The sequence below is a fragment of the Cryptotermes secundus genome, unplaced genomic scaffold (genome assembly GCF_002891405.2).
Source record: "Cryptotermes secundus unplaced genomic scaffold, Csec_1.0 scaffold868, whole genome shotgun sequence".
Taxonomy (NCBI): domain Eukaryota; kingdom Metazoa; phylum Arthropoda; class Insecta; order Blattodea; family Kalotermitidae; genus Cryptotermes; species Cryptotermes secundus.
This window is the reverse complement of record NW_019745096.1, coordinates 236,743-257,318: the sequence shown is the minus strand read 5'-3', so window position 1 is coordinate 257,318 and position 20,576 is coordinate 236,743. Positions and strand designations below refer to the sequence as shown.

General features: G+C 44.4%; 2 protein-coding genes across 7 annotated transcripts in view; both read right to left on the bottom strand.

Annotated features, from left to right (window-relative positions):
* Positions 1–1,998: 1,998 nt before the first annotated feature.
* On the bottom strand, positions 1,999–12,521 carry LOC111874997. Of its 2 annotated transcripts, none has more exons than XM_033755672.1 (5): positions 12,233–12,521; positions 8,131–8,518; positions 6,702–6,967; positions 3,062–3,390; positions 1,999–2,544 (listed from the first exon to the last, which is right to left on the bottom strand). In XM_033755672.1, the coding sequence occupies exons 2-5, from the start codon at positions 8,226–8,228 to the stop codon at positions 2,263–2,265; spliced, it is 975 nt and encodes a 324-aa protein (XP_033611563.1). In that variant the 5' UTR covers positions 8,229–8,518; positions 12,233–12,521; the 3' UTR covers positions 1,999–2,262. The 2 variants fall into 2 exon arrangements, with proteins under 2 accessions (XP_033611563.1, XP_033611562.1); XM_033755671.1 differs by lacking the exon at positions 12,233–12,521 and adding an exon at positions 11,220–11,310.
* Positions 12,522–14,646: 2,125 nt separating this feature from the next.
* Positions 14,647–20,576, bottom strand: part of LOC111874996 — a 7,051-nt gene continuing 1,121 nt past the window's right edge. For 2 of the 5 annotated variants that reach the window (XM_023870988.2, XM_023870991.2), the window contains exons 2-6: positions 19,989–20,118; positions 18,508–18,857; positions 17,149–17,415; positions 15,886–16,211; positions 14,647–15,500 (exon numbers count right to left, since the gene is read on the bottom strand). In XM_023870988.2, coding sequence (XP_023726756.1) covers positions 15,180–15,500; positions 15,886–16,211; positions 17,149–17,415; positions 18,508–18,850 — 1,257 coding nt within the window. In that variant the 5' untranslated portion in view covers positions 18,851–18,857; positions 19,989–20,118 and the 3' untranslated portion in view covers positions 14,647–15,179. Of the gene's footprint in view, positions 15,501–15,885; positions 16,212–17,148; positions 17,416–18,507; positions 18,858–19,988; positions 20,229–20,576 lie in introns of all 5 variants that reach the window. The other 3 variants (XM_023870986.2, XM_023870990.2, XM_023870987.2) reach the window with 2 other exon arrangements.

Here is a 20,576-nt window from a genome sequence, read left to right as displayed (position 1 = left end):
CACGATTAGGCAGCAACCGTTTCCTTTTAAATCCTTTCAGATTCATAATTAATTTCCTGGTGTGCCACTTGGCCGTGTATGATGTAGGTACCGACACCGCCGTAGAATAACACACAGAAACATCAGCAATATCATCAGTTACTATTAAAGTTATCAACAGCAGTAGTGTGATTATCATCAGTTAGAATCACTATGAGTAGCCGGGATAGCTCAGTCGGTATAGTAGCCGATGAACCGTTGGGTTTTCATTCCCGGTAAAGGCAAGGAACCTGCATCCAGATCACAGCGTCCAGCCTCGCTCTTAGGCCCACCCAGCCTAATATGCAGTGGGCACCGGAGGTAAAGCGGCCAGGGCGTGAAGCTGACCACTCATCTTCGACTAGTGCCGAGGCAAAGAATGCGTGGATCTATACATCCACTCCCCCATACTCCTTCGTGGCATAGTGCTTAATTAGTTAAGCACAGGAACAACTTTACCTTTGCATTAAATTTCAGTCAAGACAAACGGATCATCGATGAAGATTCAAACCCAGGACGTCTGGGAAACCACAATAGGGAACTGTCCGCTTTCTGATTCATCAATGAATCATAAGGTAAAGTTGTCCCTGTGCTTAACTAATTAAGCACTACGCCATGAAAGCGTATGGGGGAGTGGATGTATAGGTCCACTTTTATTTGACCTCTGCGCTAGCTGGAGGTGAGTGGTCAGCTTCAAGCTCCCGCCGCTTTACCCCAAGGAAAAGCGCCTCCGGTACCTATTGTACAGGTCCACCCATTGGGTGGACCCCAGAGCCGGTCTGGACGACGTGGAGAAGAGAAAACTCTTGACCCTACCGGGACTCGAACTCCCATTCGTCTTGTCGTTTACCCTGTAGCCAATCGCTATACCGACTGAGGTATCGTGGATCCCTTGAATAAACTGTATTATAATTGACTGAATTACATATATTTAATAAAAGTTAAGTCATCAAACTACATGACTATACCTCGGAGCGTGACTATATTTTAATATCCCCCCCCCCAAAAAAACAACTTGTAGGACCTAAAAGTGCTGCGTATGTACTCTATACTATGTCCGAAACAAATCTGAGGCTGCGTCATTATCAGGCAGTGACGTAGAGTATTACGTCATCATTAGAAAATTGCTAGAATTCATTTGCAAAGTAGGACATGAGCATGAGTCACAATATCGGAGTTCTCGTTCAATACACATGCCACATTCCTTTGTAAATAGGAGCATGTAGCTCCGGAACCAACTGCCTCTCTCCTGTAAATCAAGTAATTGCAGCAAAAGGGTTAGGAAAGCGATAAATAAGGCGAAGTGAAGATACAGGAGAAATCATCCGAAAACACAGTGAAATGAAAGTGAAAGTGATGTGAAGTGAAGTGAAGCGAAGTGAAGTGATGTGAAGTGAAGTGATGTGAAGTGAAGCGAACTGAAGTGATGTGAAGTGAAGTGATGTGAAGTGAAGCGAACTGAAGTGATGTGAAGTGAAGTGATGTGAAGTGAAGCGAACTGAAGTGATGTGAAGTGAAGTGAAGCGAACTGAAGTGATGTGAAGTGAAGTGATATGAAGTGAAGTGAAGTTATGTGAAGTGAAGCGAACTGAAGTGATGTGTAGTGAATTGAAGTGAAGTGAAGCGAACTGAAGTGATATGAAGTGAAGTGAAGTGGGATGAAGGGAAAGTCATGGTGAAATGTGGGCACATCAGAACATGACACAACACATTCCACTACTATTACTGTTTAGTGTATAGTATACTTATTATTTTATTAATATTAATTTATATAATTGTAGTTGTAATTGTATTTTCATTGTATTTACTGCGTTCTAGTGTGTGCTAGTTTTGTGTGCTGTGTTTTGTTTGAGTGTGGTGTGTTATTTTGTGTGATATGTGTATTTATGTGTTGTGTCTTATTGTAGTACCACTGCCACCGGGCGAAAACCCATCTGCAGTTTGAATAAAATAATAATAATAATAATATAAGAGCACTGTCTTCTGTTATGTGACGCTATGTAGTCCCGTACAAATTCATTGACGTTTCGGAGGAAGGTACTGCCTCCATCTTCCGTGTCGCACAATAAACCAACTGCCAGGACTACGTTGCAGATTACGTCCCAGACGATAACACATTTCATGGTCAATTCTGTGGGAACGTCCGATTCGAGACCGGATTGGCAAATGAAGTTATGACGAAATTTCAGAAATGTTTTAAACAAAGCCACAAGTCGTCCCGAGCATGAGAATGCCCTGTTATATCTACCGAAACACACCCTGCTCCTCAAATATGGGCAACATCCTTTTCAAAGCAGTCTTGTACGTCTCTGAGAAGGTAAGACAAGGAGGAGCGTCATCCTGCAGCGAGACTTCTATGCTCCAACCCGGGTGTGAGTCCGTCATTATGATAGGCAGCGCTGTAGATACGTATATGAGTCCCATGATCGCTCTGCTGTCGTAGTCTGCCCGTAGTTCCTCCAGAGTTATCAGCTTCTGGGAATACCCCAAGGCTCCCAGAGCTTCACAAAGCGCGGTGTGGTACTCCTGCAAACACCATGCAGTAGGCTGTAGTGTGGTGCTTTGAGAGGGCGTCATCAACACACAGTGACGCAGATCTCTACATCATCAATACTTACTTACTAATGGAGCTGAGTCCTTCTTGAGGAGCCGCCAATTATGCAGCTACTCAAGAACATCCCAGAATTTTATGGAACCCGAAGGTTCATTACAGTGCTCACAAGAGCCCTCCACTAGTCCCTATCCTGAGCCAGATCAATCCAGTCCATACCATCCTATCCTATCTCTCTAAGATCCATTTTAATATTGTCTACCCACCTACGCCTTGGTCTTCCCTGTGGTCTCTTTCCTCCTGGCTTTCCCACCAATATCCTATATGCATTACTCTTCTCCACATTCGTGCTACATGCCCTTCCCACCCCATCCTCCTTGACTTGATCATTCTAATTATGAATTTGGATCTATACATACAATATATCCATACAATCTAATTTAGAATTCTGGCAACGAATGCCGTGTTTGAACATGCTTTCTGAGCTCTCACCTGCAGCAAGGTGTTCTCATGACGCATGCGTACATCTTCTGTGGGACTCGTGTATATAAATTTCCGTAGGTCGACAGCTGGAGACGTCAAGTGGCTCAGCTGATAGTCGACGAATATTACGGATTCTGGCTGTCCTGTGTCCGAGTACCTAAACAGCATGTTGTTCTTCCACGCGTCCCCGTGGTTGAGGACGTTGAAAGCTTTGTCGTCGCGCCTCATTCCCCTGCACATGCGCCCCAGCACGTCCTTCTCTAGAGCGCGTAACTTCCTCGCGAAGTGCGAGAAGTCTGGCCAAGTCTCCACTTCGACTCTCACTCGCTTCATGAGACCTGAACATAAGAATGTCACACACTCTCCTCAGCTGTAAAACAATTCCTGAACAACTGTACAAGTTAATGTTGTATTCGAGCATCCACTTCCATCGGGTGCAAAATTGTATGCTCACTCACTCCCAAATTTCGTTAATAAGACTTCATATAAAAGAAACATAATTACAGAATGAAGTGTAAGAAGAATTACAGTTGGCCCCAGTCTCCCCCATCTCTACCGGAATAAGACTTCGTATAAAGGAAACATAATTACAGAATGAAGTGTAAGAAGTATTACAGTTGGCCCCAGTCTCCCCCATCTCTCTACCAGAATAGAAATGTCAGTGGAGACGTAAAGTAGGGGAAGCCATACAAATTATTATCTGCTCAAAGAGCGAAGGAATGAGGGACTGTCCCCCCTGACATCTTTATTCCGNAGGCGCGGGGGGGGGGGGCACTAAACTTTCTTTTCGAATGGGGCAGCCAGAAAATTTGCATTCATGCTTACGTGCGAGCCATTTATGGCCATTTTACTGATTTCCATAGAGTATTCGGGGTAGAGAGAAAATTAATATGAGTGAGAGTCAGTGAATCTGTCACAAATGGAAGTAAAACGGTTGTAATGGACATAATGTTTTCTGCGTGTATCACTAAAGCAGCACAGTCCAGCTTCATGACAGTCTAGATAGCAGACGCGCATGCGCATATTCAGAAGCTGTTTTCAGTAGACAAAATGGCGACCATGCTTAGTATACTACCGAAGAATAGAGTTCTGTTGTGCGTTTTCTGTGGACAAAAGGACTTAATTCAAAGGATATTCATAAAAAAATGTTTCCTGTTTACAGTGGGAAGTGTTTGTTACGTAAAGCGGTTCACAACTGAGTCGAGAAACGTTTCCCTGATGAAGTTGAAACGGGGATTAGGAAGTGGCTGAGACAACAGTCAAAATATTTGTGTGTTGCTGGTTTCGACGCGATGGGACAAGTGTATCAATGTTGGTGGAGGGCATGTCGAGAAATAAGTGCTTTTTCCAGATTCGAATATCACACGTTTTGTGCTTTATATATATTTGTGACCTATTTACTGACTCTCCCTCGTATGCTTATCTTTTTGTTTTATGTATTTCAGTCTTCAATATTAATTCTTTCCAGGAATAGAGTGAAGACAATGCCTGGTCCGCCCCACCATGCCAGCACCCGTGATTACACCCAAATCATATCAGTATTACCTCCGTTGTAATGAATGAATGAAATGGACAGTGCGTGTAGCACGCACTGGAGAGGGGCGAAATACACAAAGTTATGGCAATAAAACCTGAAGGAAAAGGACAACTAGGTAAACGTAGGCTTAAATGGGAAGGTAATATTAAAAATACCTTGAAAAATCGGATGAAAGGGTGAATTTGACTGATCTTGCTCAGGTTAGGTATCAGTGGCGTGCAGATATGAACACGGTTCCATGAAATGCGGACAATTGCTTGAAGGTTCGGGATTTCTGAGTTCAGGGACTTTGTCTATTGTGCTATATGCAGAGATACAAAGACGTTTCGGAAACTCCATCTGTTTCCCTCTTCCGGTAGAACTGTTTTGATGAACGTGCGCAGTTGGGTACTTAAAAACGGTTAATCTGGATCACTGGGTCCAGTAGGTGTTCTTGATGGCATTAATCGCAATCAGACGTCAGTAAATTAGGTTAGCTCTGTGTAACGCACCTAACTGCCCGAAGATCGAAAGAAATCCAATTTCCGGAAAGTTACATTCTCTAAAAATATTCCTAAACTTAGTAATTCCTAGTGTAATACGTCATGGTCAGTAATTTTTAGAATTTATTCCTTGAGTAGATGGGCAACTATTGGCTTCTCAGAAGGAATGAACTCCATGGGTTTGATATTTATTATCTACACATTCATCTTAACACCGCTCTTTTCCAACCCGCCTTTGCTTGTATCGGCGCAGTAGGAATGGTGTTATCCCTGCTACACCTGTTTCTACCTTAGGACAGTGTATGATGGCTACTGGAAGTTGTCCTCACAGATCAAACTAAGGAAGATCGGTATAGGTACGGGAAAGTAGCTGGGTCGGTTTGCATGAGTCTCAGGGTAGCGATGCCGCAGAAAGCGTTTTTCTGAGAGTTGAGCCAATTGACGTTTATTCACCTGCTAATTCACCACACTGTTAAATTAATGTATTCTTAGCTTTAAGTTACAGCGTTACACTATCGGCTAGCTATGTCCCGGAGCGTGCAAGGGTCACGTCCGTTCAGTTCGGAATATTGTGAAAGTCTCTCCTTTTGTGGAATGGCTTGCACCCCCACGCCGGGAATTCGAAAGATGGTGTTGACATATACATTTTCATCCCATCTTCCGTAGGAAGCTTGAACGAGGCAACCCAATCATACTGGCCCTCATTCACAGGCAATTGTAACAAGCTCTGACCTGTCCTTTTAGGCGCGTCCGGTTCCCTGTACCCGAGCTAAATTTATGACTGATCGTAAATGTCATAACTCCGGACTTCTTGTTTCTGCCAGAATCTAGAAATTTTCAACGTAAACATCGTATTGCACGTCCCAGACGATGAAATACGATATTATAGATCACGATACATTTCCAGTAATATCGAAACATAAGACTTTTGAAATTAAAATTACCGAGAATTAATTAGAAATAAATTTCATGGTCATCCAAATAAATAAGGGCTCAGAATGATCAGCGTCAATCTTCTCTTGGTCTAAGTTTGTCTTCTCCTTTCCCCACATCACTAACCGCTCCATCCCATACTGCTTACACTTCTACCCTGAAGATGCAAGCAGAAAGTCCCTTCTAGTTTTGGTGAATAAGTACCATAATTCACACCATTACGTAACAGAATTGAACAATATTCACGTATACATAAAAGAAATTTGCACACAGACATACACCTGAAAACATTTATGCAAATTGCTTCTGGTTGACAGTGGCACAGACCTGAGAACATCTGTGTAAATTGCTTCTGGTTGACAGTGGCACAGACCTGAGAACATCTGTGTAAATTGCTTCTGGTTGACAGAGGCACAGACCTGAGAACATCTGTGTAAATTGTTTCTGGTTGACAGAGGCACACACCTGAGAACATCTGTGCAAATTGCTTCTGGTTGATAGAGGGCACACACATGAGAATATTTGTGTAAATTGCTTCTGATTGACAGAGGCACACACCTGAGAACAACTGTGTAAATTGTTTCAGGTTGACAGAGGCACACACCTGAGAACATCTGTGCAAATTGCTTCTGGTTGATAGAGGGCACACACCTGAGAACAACTGTGTAAATTGTTTCAGGTTGACAGAGGCACACACCTGAGATCATCTGTTGAAATTGCTTCTCGTTGACGGATTCCGAAAATAGACTTTCCAAAAAAGGCGTCATGCACTCTGGGTCCTGCTGGTATAGGATCACCGAAGCGGCGTGGAATGTTGCAAGTCTTCTCATCACGACGAGGCAGTGTGCGAGGTCCAGACCCACTCCTCGATTTACCATCCGGAACCCCAGAGGGGTCAAGTCCTCCATTATGATCACTCCGTCTGTGGAGAAAATGTACCGGGCCCCAAACGGCTCAGCTTTTCTGTGGGCAATAAATTTCATTCGATACGAGCGTCATCACTCTGTAAGCAGCCAAGTGTAGGGTCAGAGACATCATACACACAGGTCAAGGCAAAATGGTAGAGCTATCCCTATAACAGGCCGTGGAGGCCCTTAGGTTTGTGAGGCGTTGAGGGTCCCACATTTTCTAGACAGTCGGCTCATAGATGGCGGTAATGTTGTCAGTCTTTCGCGCCGACCTCCTTTTACCCCCCGTTTTACCGCATTCATCCAGGAGATTTCAAAGAGGGCCGGTTGGAGGGAGCACATACATTTCGAAACTGAAAAGATTAACCTTGCTAACCCGTTATTGAGCAGTTTAGTGATATTTGTACTCATTGCCCTGAAGCATTAAGGACAGTACTATAATCTTAATGGCCACGCCATAGCTCAAGCGGTTAGTCGCTGGCTTCCCACTGCGGCGGCCCGGGTCTGTGGGATTTGTGGTGGACAAAGTGGCGCTGGGGCAGGTTTTCTCTGAGTACTTCTGTTTCCTCTACCAATCTTCACTCCACCAGTTTCTCCACAATCACCCTCACCTATCACATGGGGCTGGTACAATAGGCCAGAAGTGGCCGCAGTCAAGGGACTTAGCCCCACCCCACTAGCAATACAAGGGACTTAGCCCCACCCACTAGCAATACAAGGGACTTAGCCCCACCCACTAGCAATACAAGGGACTTAGCCCCACCCCACTCGCAATAAAGAAAATACCAAGAATATACTCCTACAACTAATGTACATGTACTTCTCTTTCTTTTTAAAATAAATTTAGGCATTTTGTAAATGAAGTAACAGACGCCTTGCACAAAACTTTTTCCTCTAGCCTTAAGAGGGCCATGCCCTAGCTCAAGCGGTTAGTCGCTGGCTTCCCTCTGCGGCGACCCGGGTTCGAGCCCGGGTCTGGTCAAGTGGGATTTGTGGTGGACAAAGTTTTGCTGGGACAGATTTTCTCTGAGTACTTCGGTTTCCCCTGTCGATTTTCATTCCACCAATTGCTCCACAATCACCCTCACCTATCACCTTGGTCTGGTACGATAGGCCAGAAGTGGTCACAGTACCAAGTGAACTCAGTCTCGCCCCACTAATAATAATAATAATAATAATAATAATAATGTAAAACAATAGCATCAAGAACCAACTCACCTGGAATCGCGTCCCGTAACAGTGCTGCCAACCTGGGAAGCATAACATTCAACATACGTGTTTCTCTTACGAAGGCCGAACTTTGCCGCAACATGCATCCATCTACTCCAGATCCTATAAGATTCTTGATGACAACAGTGAATGTTTTGTTTGACGTAGTTTCTATGGTAACGCGATACATTGTACTTGTGTAGTTGTCTCCCTTAGCAGTTGCCACAGTGACACCATACTTAGCAACCCTGAGCGTGTTTCCGTACTCAGAGCGTAGTGAGGTTTCCAGGAAAGTTTTGTCCAACCAGACGGGCTGTTCAACTGTTGACATTGCGGGGTCTCTGCTAGACATAGAAGGCTGAAGACGCAGAAATGGGTTGGTTGCAGACTTCAGTGTCTGTGAACAAAAGAGCATAGCTCATGTATAAGTTACATTAAATGTATACAAAATCATGCAGTCTACATAACAGTATTCTGTATTTAAAATAAAGTAGACACGATCGTATCAAATTTTGTTTTTATTATTTTTTTATTGCTAGTGGGGTGGGACTAAGTCCCTTGTACTGCGGCCACTTCTGGCCTATTGTACCAGCCCCAGATGATAGGTGAGGGTGATTGTGGAGCAATTGGTGGAATGAAGATTGGCAAGGGAAACCGATGTACTCGGAGAAAACCTGCCCCAGCGCCACTTTGTCCACCACAAATCCCACTTGACCACACCCGGGATTGAACCTGGGCCGCCGCGGTGGGAAGCCAGCGACTAACCGCTTGAGCTATGGCGCGGCCAAATTAAGATCCATATTAAGAATCGCGGGGAAACCGCTGTAATAGAATTGCATAGGCCATTTTTGTATATACATTATTTTTCACATTAAAAAAGTCTTCACAGATTTAGTTTTTCTATGCACTGGTGCTCATGCACTTGCTTTTATTGGCTAGGCTTGTAGCATAAATTTCTACTTCTTCTATCCTAGCACGCTCCTCTCCCCAATGTGACATAAAGTCCCTCTGCTGCTGCCGATGACGTCACGTCACACCTTCCTCTCACAACTCTGCTGTCTGCTCCGTCCGTCTTCAAGCTACGTTGTAATTAGGGAACTTTCAATGAACAGGCGCAGAATAGGGCTCCAGTAACTTGAGTTACGATGAGCTGAGGAAGATGCTAGGTTAATAGATGCCAAGTTTCAGGGATTTTACGGACCTTGTTCCGACGAGACGAGGGGATAAGTCAGCACTTATCACGTACTAGTTGTAAAACGAAGATTAATTTTAATCGCAATATTATTCACTACACACAGTCATTATCAGTCCCTTCCAATCTGATATTAGCGAAACAGAGATTGGAGTTTGCTTGTTACACCTTTACGCGGAAGAGCGACTCTTCTTCATGTCCGTCCGATTCAGAGGCTGGCTTCAGACTCTTTTCCCCAGTCACAAATTGCTTTCTTGCCGTGACGTAAGGTGAAGTCCGCTTAAACTCTGATTGGCTCTCAATCCTTTGGGATTCCCCGAGGTGAAAGTACAGCCAATCAAATTGATACGTTGAAGCTGCATTACATCATCGAAAGCTTCCAGAACGTTCTACATATATTGCACCATAGTCACTGAAAAATGAACCCTCGATCCTTCTACGACTTTCGTGGTATTGCGCAATATTACCTCATATGGTGTAATGTTCTGCCTAGCGTTTAATTTGCTAGCTTGTTGCAAAATGTTGCGCCATGCTGCAGCCAATTACTTGCTTAAAAAACATATTACAATCGCCACCGAAATTGCTATGAGATAATTAATTACTCAGTATGTTTATGCATATGCATGTGTATAGGGCAATGAGAGGGGATAATCGGTTATACTAATTTCACGCATGTGCGTGCCCTGTCACAATTTTTAGTACATGTTTTCATGTTATCTCCCTTCGAAAAGCCTGCTCTCAGGGGTTGTCCGGTGATTGAGGTTAGCTCTTTCTAAGGGACCCAACAGAGTAGGTGTCTCCCCCTCACCAGAGGACTTGGCCCTGTGATTGAGGTTAGCTGTTTCTAAGGGACCCAACAGAATAGGTGTCTGCCTCTCACCTGAGGACCTGGCCCTGTGATTGAGGTTAGCTCTTTCTAAGAGACCCAACAGAGTAGGTGTCTGCCTCTCACCTGAGGACCTGGCCCCGTGATTGAGGTTAGCTCTTTCTAAGAAACCCAACAGAGTAGGTGTCTCCCTCTCACATGAGGACCTGGCCCAGTGATTGAGGTTAGTCCTTTCTAAGGGACCCAACAGACTAGGTGTCTCCCCCTCACATGAGGACCTGGCCCTGTGATTGAGGTTAGCTGTTTCTAAGGGACCCAACAGAGTAGGTGTCTCCCTCTCACATGACCTGGCCCAGTGATTGAGGTTACTGTTTCTAAGGGACCCAACAAAGTAGGTTTCTCCCCCTCACCTGAGGACTTGGCCCTGTGATTGAGGTTAGCTCTTTCTAAGGGACCCAACAAAGTAGGTGTCTCCCTCTCACATGGGGACCTGGCCCTGTGACTGAGGTTAGCTCTTTCTAAGGGACCCAACAGAGTAGGTGTCTCCATCTCACATGAGGACCTGGCCTGTGATTGAGGTTAGCTCTTTCTAAGGGATCCAGCAAAGTAGATGTATCCCCCTCACCTGAGGACGGAAACAGAACCAGTTTCCGAAATCTTGTGTTTTGTCGTTTCTAGAATACCGGACGATGGACAAAGTCCAAAAACCCAGTAACTCTGAGCATAGTACATGCTCAATGCTGAATTTTGCGGTCACAGACTGACACTAACTGAATGAGGTAAATTCCTCTTGAGAATCTGATTGTAATTCGTGTAGCTTATGGTACTGAGATTCTCTATACGTTTTCGTACGTGCTTCTTATCAGAAGCCAGATTAATCCGTACCACACCGACACTACAAACACCTTATTTTCACACAAATAAAAAGCAAGCATTTAAAACATAAATGAGCGAATAATTAAATATTGTTTGAGAAGAAAGGAAACAGAAAGAACATGTCTATGAATGAAGTAGATAAAAATAAATAATTATTTAATCTAGAACAGAGAATGAAGAAATGGAGAAATAAGATATACAAACAGGGTTATGTTGCCTGCAGCTGTCAGTTTCTCCTGCACACTCAGATATGCTATCGTTCCACTTGCTCTCCTGAGATAAACAGGACTACATACGAATACATAAATGGCACGCCTTATCATCCCTTATCTGAAGGCTTTAAAGTATTTCGTCATTGCTTGCATGACCTTGTACCTAACGACTATTTGTCGAATTTTAAGATTACATAACCCTTCAAGGCACAGAGGAAATTGCATCACTTGCTTTAACCTTGAAAATTCCTTAATTTTGGCCAGACGTTTGTACGTGTGCATGTATGTATGTATCTCACATTGTTCTCACAATAAACATAAATTATCGTCATAAACATTATTTTCTTGGTCTTTGTAATAGAGATTTGTTTTCTGTGAGATAGGAACAGCTTAAATATTATTTACATATATACACTTCCTAACTCTTTTACCTTTTCTACAGCCTGTCTCTACCTGAAGGACGAATCGTCACTGCCTAGGAACCTTCAGAGACGGGAATTCTTCTGTTCCTCCACGCCCTTCACTCCTTCCCTCCTCCCACTATTTCTATTTCTATTTCTATTTCTATAGTCACTTCACTTTCCTCTCGAAAGACGTAAAGCCTATAACTGTCTTGTCTCCTGTTTCAGAACAGAAATAGGCCACAGCTGCTTGCAACTATACCCGTACCAACTCACAGTCCAGAGGATCTATATACATACATGAAGCCGGTGACAGTACAGACTTGAGCTCTGGAGATAAGTCGCTTCAATCTCAGCAATGTACTCACATGTCTTCAGTAAGGTTTCCCTAGATTCTCTTCAGACACTTCAGGCGACAAATGAAAGAGCAGGTAAATTTGCGGAAGAAAACGCGTGCATGTTCAGCGAAGTAGACATTTTATTTATAATCTCCTGTTGAAAATGGAATCTAGTGACTTTCTAGTGATGATGACACGGACACAGAGATGTTGTAAAAACGCTACACCCTGAAACAGATCACGATCGTGCCCTTCAGAGTACTTACAATCTCAGTCGCTCGTGTTCGTCTTCCTGTCTCAGTCGAGACTGTAACACTTGCCTAATTCAGAAAGCGATCCGTCAGTCGTGTCTCCCCATGGAATTGTGTCTTGTAGTGAATGCGGTTCCTCACTTATCGAATTGGTTATCGTTCAAAGAACCCGAACTATTGAACCGTTAGAGTGTCCTTAGGAGTGTGTGCCGTGTATTCCCGATATTTCCCTTCTGCGTGCTTCACTTTTGTGCGAGTCTGAAATTTGCTGTGTCATTAAAGGAACACAAAATGTCAGGGGTCAGAATTTGTGATAACACGATCCTCTAAAACAAAACATAATTTTACTGTACCCCCATAATGCAGTCTTGCAATAGGAACCTAAACAGCTTTACAACCGCTGTAAACTGTTTCCGTAGAGTCACAATAATTACAGTTCTGCACATTTGTGCAGGTACCTGTCAGGCTGTAAGGTGACAGCAGGAACCTAAATAGCTTTACAGCCTCTCTACATCTGCAGTTAGCTATAAAACGTTCCTGTACAGTCACGAAAAGTGCAGTTCTGCACACTGTTGCAGGTCCCTATCAGGCTGTACGGTGACAGCAGGAACATAAATAGCTTTACAGCCTCTCTGTACTTGCAGTAAGCTATAAAATGTTCCTGTACACTCACGAAATATACTCCGGTTATAGCTACGTTTTCCCAAGGCACCCACATTGAATGTTACTAATTTGCCATAACTGCGCGTGGATGGAACTAAAATACCTCTCGATCCCCCCCCCACACACACACACACATACAGCAGGTCATGACCTTCTTGGAGGTTTGAGCCGAAGATTCAGAGTGTCTGAGAAGAACCTGTTTGTTGAGCTGCGAGGGAGGAAGTGAACTCGCATAAAGACGAGTTTCACACTTTGCACTCCTCGACAAATATCAGTGGTAAGATTACATCGAGGAAGGCGAATTTGTTTGGGCATCGTTCCAAGAAAGCGTACATTTGCGTCTCTCTAGGGCCATTACGAGTGTGTATTATTTACTGCTCACCTGTGTTTGTTGTGTGCTTCAGTTCTGTTTCATGTGAACCTTGGTCTCGCACTAATCAGGTGACACTTTTACACAAACGCCTTCCTTTTAGATCCTTCTTGAGCCGTTATATGTTAGTTCTTGTCTTTAAGTGTTTTACTGGCATGTACACAACCTGTGTTATTAATAGAATATTTATTGATCTTTCTGTTGAGGTTTCTTACAATTTTACACTACATACATGTCTGTTTTCAATTGAATTTATGCTCTACACTCACTATGCTACAAGCTGGAAAGTGACTGTCTTATTTCCCAATGAGGTCACTGGATTTTTCATTTGACCTAGTCCTTCCAGCCGCACTATGGCCTTTGGGGTCTACTCAGCCTCTAACAGAAATGAGTACCAGGAATCTTCGTGGTGGTTAAAGGGCGGCCGGCATTTAAGGCTGACAAACTTACCGCCATCTGTGGGAGCCTCGACGTCTCACAACCCTATGGGCCTCAATGTTCTCTTACACGGATAGGTTTAATTTTACTGGACATTATAAACAGTGATTCACTCTTGACGGTGTCTGCATGTGTAGAACTGCGGCCGCCGACACTTCTCTAACCAAATGAATACATATATGCACACTACACACACACACACACACGCACGCACACATCTACTTGTACTTCAGTTCGAACTGATTACGTCATGAGGCCATTCTTATTTACGTGACAATAGATTTACCGATTTAGGCTGAAAACCCACTGACGCGACTAGTCGCGAGCGGCTAGCCGCTCTTTGTCGCGCGCGTCCGTTAATTGTACATATTAGGTGTGCGACAGCTCTGCCGCCTCTGTGCCGCGTTCCAAAACTTAACCGCGCGCGGCTCATAAAAGCAATACAAATAACGGCCGCGAGCGACAACACGCGACAAACCGCGCGCGGCTTGTCACGTCAGTGCGTCCCTAGCCTTAGTTGCAGAATTTTGCGATGAAGAGCTCGCGTTTCCAACCCAGAACTCGGAGATTAACTAGGATGATAACATTGTTCTCAGAATGAGTGTCTGCGTGACACTCTGGCACTCGAAATAGCGTAGGCTTGTCGTATTCTGCCAACCAGAGCGTTGCTGATTGCTGCAGGTTCACGACGCCTTTCAAATCGCACTATTCAAGGTCATAATCCATGATCTCCTCGAAGTCGGTGACTACAGTCTTGTACATGATATAGAAAGTATGTTCATGGATACTAGGAACATTTATTCGCCGGTCACGGTAGCCTAGCTGTACTGTCTTCGCCCGCTCGGAAGCCGGGATCGTGTGTTCGAAAACCACACAAGGCATGCATGTTTGGTATGTGTTTGTGTTGTCATGTGGTTAGGTAGCGGCCTAGTCCTATCCTCTGTAAAATAATCATGAAATTGAAAATCAGAGGCCAGGGCCCAAGGGGGCTATAGAGCCAGTGAAAAAAAAAGGAACATTTATTTAAAAACTTTTCTTCTGCCGGGTCTAATATATAGCAGTGAGGACCTTAAAATAATTCGAAGGGAAACGGAGCGTAACGTTGTCCCTGTGCTTAATTAAACACCACAGCAAGAAGACGTATGGAGGAATGGAGATATATGATGTAGGTCAGTGGCCAGCCGCACGCTCCTGCCGCGTTACTCCAACAGGAAGAGGACATCAGTATCCACTGAATAGGGGATTTGATGAGTACCACAGCGGATCTGGAGAAGAGAAAACCTTTAATACCTGCCGGGAATCGAGCCTGGATTCCGTGGTAGTTCAGGCAGTAGCATAGTCACTACATTGACACAGAGTTATTCTGGTACTCATAAGCCCTACTTTACACGAAGTTGGAAAGAAGTAAAAAATGGACGTGGGGATGAGGCCGTGCCGGTGCTATAACAAACACCACGATATGAAGAAGTACGAGGGCGTGGAGGTATAGCTCTATGCATTCTGAAACTCGTGAGTTGATGAAATTTCTCCAGACAGAAACACTCCATTCTCTTCAAATTTGGGCAACATTCGCTGCAGGGCCTTCTTATAAGTGTCCCCATTGACTACCTCAATCTCCTCTCCAATCCCTGATTTCAAAATTGCATCTATATCGAAACCTTTGTCCGCCAGAACAATGGGTAACACACAGCATGCCCCAAAGAGCCCATACAGTGCCTTGTTGTTATATTCCTTCCACAGATCTTCCAGAGTGATGTGCTTATGGGAGTAGCCCATGGCGTTCAGGCATTCACAGAGGGTGTTGTGGTATTCCTGTAACATAATGTTCGTAATATTGTTAACTTCCTATCAGTGTTGTCGAAGGATTACATCACAACAAATCGGTGCTCCTATTGAAGGTTAGCTCAGTCTGGCTTAAAAGAACTAAACGGAGTGTTCCGTATTGTTCTTACAATAAACAGCGACTGTTTCCTTATACAGCATTAACCGGTTGTGCTTTTTAGCGGACACGTGATGTGTTTCCTGTGAGGTACGGACTGAACTCTATATTATTTAGACGAACTGCTTCTCTTTCTCACTCAGTCATGCATGAACGGACTACACGCGAATGTGTGCCAGCGTTTCAACTGACACGTCCTGCAACTGGACTGCGTTACGTAACGAGCAGTGACAGAATTGAAGATGGCCTGAACTTCACCTTCATCAAGCTGTCCAGGTGGTTCTCCCTCACGTCCTCGCACGGGCTCGTGCTGAAGAAGTACTGCAAGTCGATGGCTGGCGAGGTAAAATGCGGAATCTGGAAGTCTACGAACCGGACGTCTACAGGGCCGTCGGAGTACCGGAAGAGAATATTGTTGACCCAAAGGTCACCGTGTATGAGCACGTTGAAGGCGGTATCGTCCCTCTGGGTGACCTGTATGATGCGGTCCAACATGGAGTCCGCTAGAGCGTCGAGCTTTCCTGCATAGCGGTCTGCAAATCCCGGCCAGGTCTGCACGGCCTTCACCACTGTCCGGAAGGTACCTGTAACGGGGAATATAGACGTCATATCCGTTTGTGTTTGTGTCTGCACTTGTTCAGTGTTGCGGGGGAAGTATGATATATTGAATAACTAGTCGCGGACAGCCGACAAGGGGTTGTTTCCAGCTTGCTGTTTCGGCTCGGGACTAACACCGTAAAGTATGAAATTGTTACGAAATATTACACATAGCTTCGGGCTTCAACGAATTCTTTGGAGAGGCTTAAGCAAAATAAAATCAGCCTCAAGGGAAGAGGATGCGGTAGGAGAGGGTGTGGACTACATTCATCTGGCTTAAGGCAGAGATCTGAGTGGCTGAGCAACTGGCGGCTTTTCAAGAACTGATCCCAATTGTTTAAGTTGCTAGGATATATAGCGTAAAATGTACGACCGTGCAATGATGAATTAATAAGGAAGTAGACGGAATAGATCGTGGCCTACTTGAGGTTCTAAATCGATATTAGTCTTGGAGAACAGAGGAAAAACACGAAGGGCATACTCAGGATACCCCATTCCGAATTGTGTGTAGGTCTATCATTTTAACAGGATCTGAGTCTCTCGCAGCGGTGGTCGTAAAGAGTTCTATCTTATGTGATATATCGCCGTGTAGTCCGTTGAAAGTCAATCGACGTTTCGGAGGAACATCGCCACCTTCTTTGAAGCTGGTATCTTGCTCGGCCTATTCGACCCTGAGGATGGAGGCGATATGTTCCTCTGAAACATAAGTTGATTTCCATCAGATTACACGGCGTTACATCACAGACGATGGAGCGTTTAATTTTTACCGCTGTGAGAACCTCCTCAAATGGAACATACTAATCTTGATACTTAGCACTTCATGGGTGGAAAATATACCTGAGGTCTATACACCGGCAAAAGCTGTTACAAATGAAACCCCATTATCGGCTGTCGTTTCGCCCTAATGAGATCAGGGATACGTACCAGAAACAAATTTTTGTATGCCCTCCTGCATCTCGGGATCAGAGAAGGCACTCTTGTCGTAAAGGGACATTGTTTCAAGGTCCCTGTCGTGAAGAACAACGGAAGCAGCGTGGAACCTGGCGAGCATGCGCATTACGAGCAAACAGTGAGAGAAGTCTAGTCCCTGTCGACGCTCTGCCATTTTGAAGCCTTCAGCACGCAGGTCTTGCATCACTATGGTTCCCGGACAGGAGTACAGATAGCGCGCCGCGAACTGTGAGCACTCACCTGCAACAGCAGCAACCACAAGTTACAGTGTGATGCAGAAAGTAGTAACACTTAGGTATCTGTAAACAGCGTGAAGCGAAATTCGCCTTCAGGTCCTCCATAGAGTAGTCGAAAATGCTGTACAACAAGCATCTTGAGATGCTTAGTTGTGGCGATACACGTCACCATCAAATTTGGCAACATAGCTCAGTAGCGGTGTCTGTGTGGACTATAAGCAGCGCGCTGTTAGGGGTTCTCAAGACATACAGTGTACAGGAGGAACCAGTTGCGATCGAATTAACGCGGAAAACGACAAATAGTGCAACATTTTCTTAACCTTCGGTCCCGCCCGCGCCATAGCTCAAGCGGTTAGTCACTGACTTCCCACCGCGGCGGCCCGGGTTCGAGCCCGGGTCTGGTCAAGTGGGATTTTTGGTGGACAAAGTGGCGCTGGGGCAGGTTTTCTCCAAGTACTTCGGTTTCCCCTGCCAATCTTCATTCCACCAATTGCNGAGACACTACATTGGGGGCGGGGGGGGGGGAAGAAACTATATCTCAGATTTTGAAGGTTCCCAGGCAGTGCCCGCTTGTCCTTCTGGTAAAGATAGAGCATATGATCGGATTTTTGTTTGTTTGTTTTAGCTAACGTTGGGAGGGCTATATTAAGGCGAAATTTTGATGTTAACAATGGGAGGGCTGCATGTGAGGCATGCAGTCAACTGAACTCTTCTGCATAACCACGTTTCACGGACCGAACAGAGAGCACCTATTTCAGCAGTACCCCTATTGTTGTGTGTTTACCGATCGGTTGCTTAGAAACGGGGTTCTTCAGGCGGTGGCCCGGGTCAGGTTATATGGGATTTGTGGTGGGCGAAGTTGCACTGGGTCAGGCATCCTCCTGATATTTCTGTTGGTCGTATTAATTCTCAGTTCATCAACCGCTCCACATTCATTAATCATCCAATCGTCGATAGTGACAGCGTCGTTAAATAAGCAAATTAAAAAGAAGCTAATAGCTTTCTAGTGATGACGTAACAGTCTTTCGCCTTCTGAGTATGGGGAATCCCAGAGGTTGCTTAATACTCATTTCGTGTACAAATGTGTCATACGAACCTGGTGACATTTCCTGCAGTATGTTGGCCATCCTTACAGCCGCACTTCTGTACATGTGTGTCTCTCTCAAGAAGGCCGATGATTTTTGCAAAATTTTGCCAAATTCTCCCTCAGCATCCAACTCCTTCTTAACGATCAAATTGAAAACCTTTCCATCTGCAGTATGAATCTTGACTCGGAATAGGTCGCTGCAGTAGTTGTCTCCTTTACCGACGGCCAGCTTGACGTCATAACTTGTGACTCTTAACTTTGGGGTGTTGTCGCCCTTCCTCAGGGCTGTTTCCAGAAATTTCTTGTGTAGCCATGATGATGATGTCTCTAAAGGGTCTGGTCCTGAATTCATGTCTCACCTGGACACAGAATATGCAAGATGCGCCAGTTGTTTATGAGTATCAAGCAAAACAAAAGCAAACTCCGTGGTTTTAGTCCGCCAGCGAACTATACCGACCGAGCGACCGCCGCTTTTCGGCGTAGTTAGTGCCAAATTTAGCGGATAGAGGGTGTCGCGTGGTCAGCCCAACGAATCCCCACGGCTGTTAATTTCGGTTTTCTAGACCGGAGCCGCTATTTCCTTGAAATAACTCCTCAGTTATCCTCAAGAGGCTGAGTGGACCCCATCACAGACGCACAACTTGTCTAAAAATCTTTTAGCGCCCGGAATCAAACCCGGGACTTCTGGACCACAGAGGCGGTCATGCAAATGGAATATTGTTTGGTACTATCAGACAGTCTCCTGACTTCACGATATTAGAAACCAGAACTGACTCTTTTAGAATCACCATTTTGAGAACCTCAGACCCAAAAAGCTTGAAATTAATAAACACAATTCTCTGTTGCTACTTACTCGTATTCCGTATAAATATTATATAATCCTTCATTTTCACAAAAAAAAAATTATAGATAAAATTTAAATATATAAGCGAGTAATTGAACATAATATTAATAGGAAAATAAATAACAAACTGTCTATAAGTGGATTAGACAATAATTAGTTACTTACTTACTTACTCATGGAGCTGAGCCTTCTTGAGGAACCGCCAATTCTGCAGCTACTCAAGAACTTCCCAGCATTTTATGGAACCCAGAGGTTCATTACCGTGTTCACAAGAGCCCTCCACTACTCCCTATCCTGAGCCAGATCAGTCGAATCCATACCATCCCATCCTATCTCTCTAAGATCCATTCTAATACTGTCCACCCACCTACACTTTGGTCTTCCCTACGGTCTCTTTCCTTCTGGCTTTCCCACCAATATCCTATACGCATTCCTCGTCTTCCCCATTCGTGCTACATGTCCTTCCCACCTCATCCTCCTTGCCATGATCATTTTAATTACACTTGGAGAATAGTACAGGTTATGAAGCTCCTCATTATGTAGTTTTCTCCAACCTCCTGTCCCTTCATCTCTTGACAATAATTATTTATTAACATATAAATAAACATGAGAAGAAGGAATGAGAAATTAAAGAAACGTGATATACCTGTACGAACAAGTAGTGGTCGTGAGCTTGCGTCACTAGAGCTGAAGGCAGTCTCAACGGTCTCAGCCGTTTCGAGTATGTTACGTGAGCATCTCGTGCAGTGCAGCCCCAGACTTGTTACTGCTGTCGCCTGGAGATCAGCAAGTCATTCTATGTATTTCTTGAAAAAAGGAAAACAGACCTTATCGTTGCTAATCTGACGGCTTTACGTACCCCGTCATTGCTTCCGTGGCCTTGTACCTAGCGACATTGAATATGTGTTGACTCTTAAAGTTACTTAACTCTTTAAACACAGAGAAAACTATATAACTTATGCATCACTTGCTTTAACATTAATATATCTTCATTTTGGCCAGACGTTTGTATATACGTGTATGTATGTATGTATGTATGTATGTATGTATGTATGTATGTATGTATGGATCTCACAGCAAACATCAATTCTTTCTGTAAGATTTGAGGCTTTCACGGCGGTGACTATGAAGAAAGCAATCTTCTGGGATTTGGCACCGTGTATATGTGGCGTTAACCGACGTTTCGGAGGAACGTATCGCCTCCATCTTCAGGGTAGAAGAAAAAATATAAGAA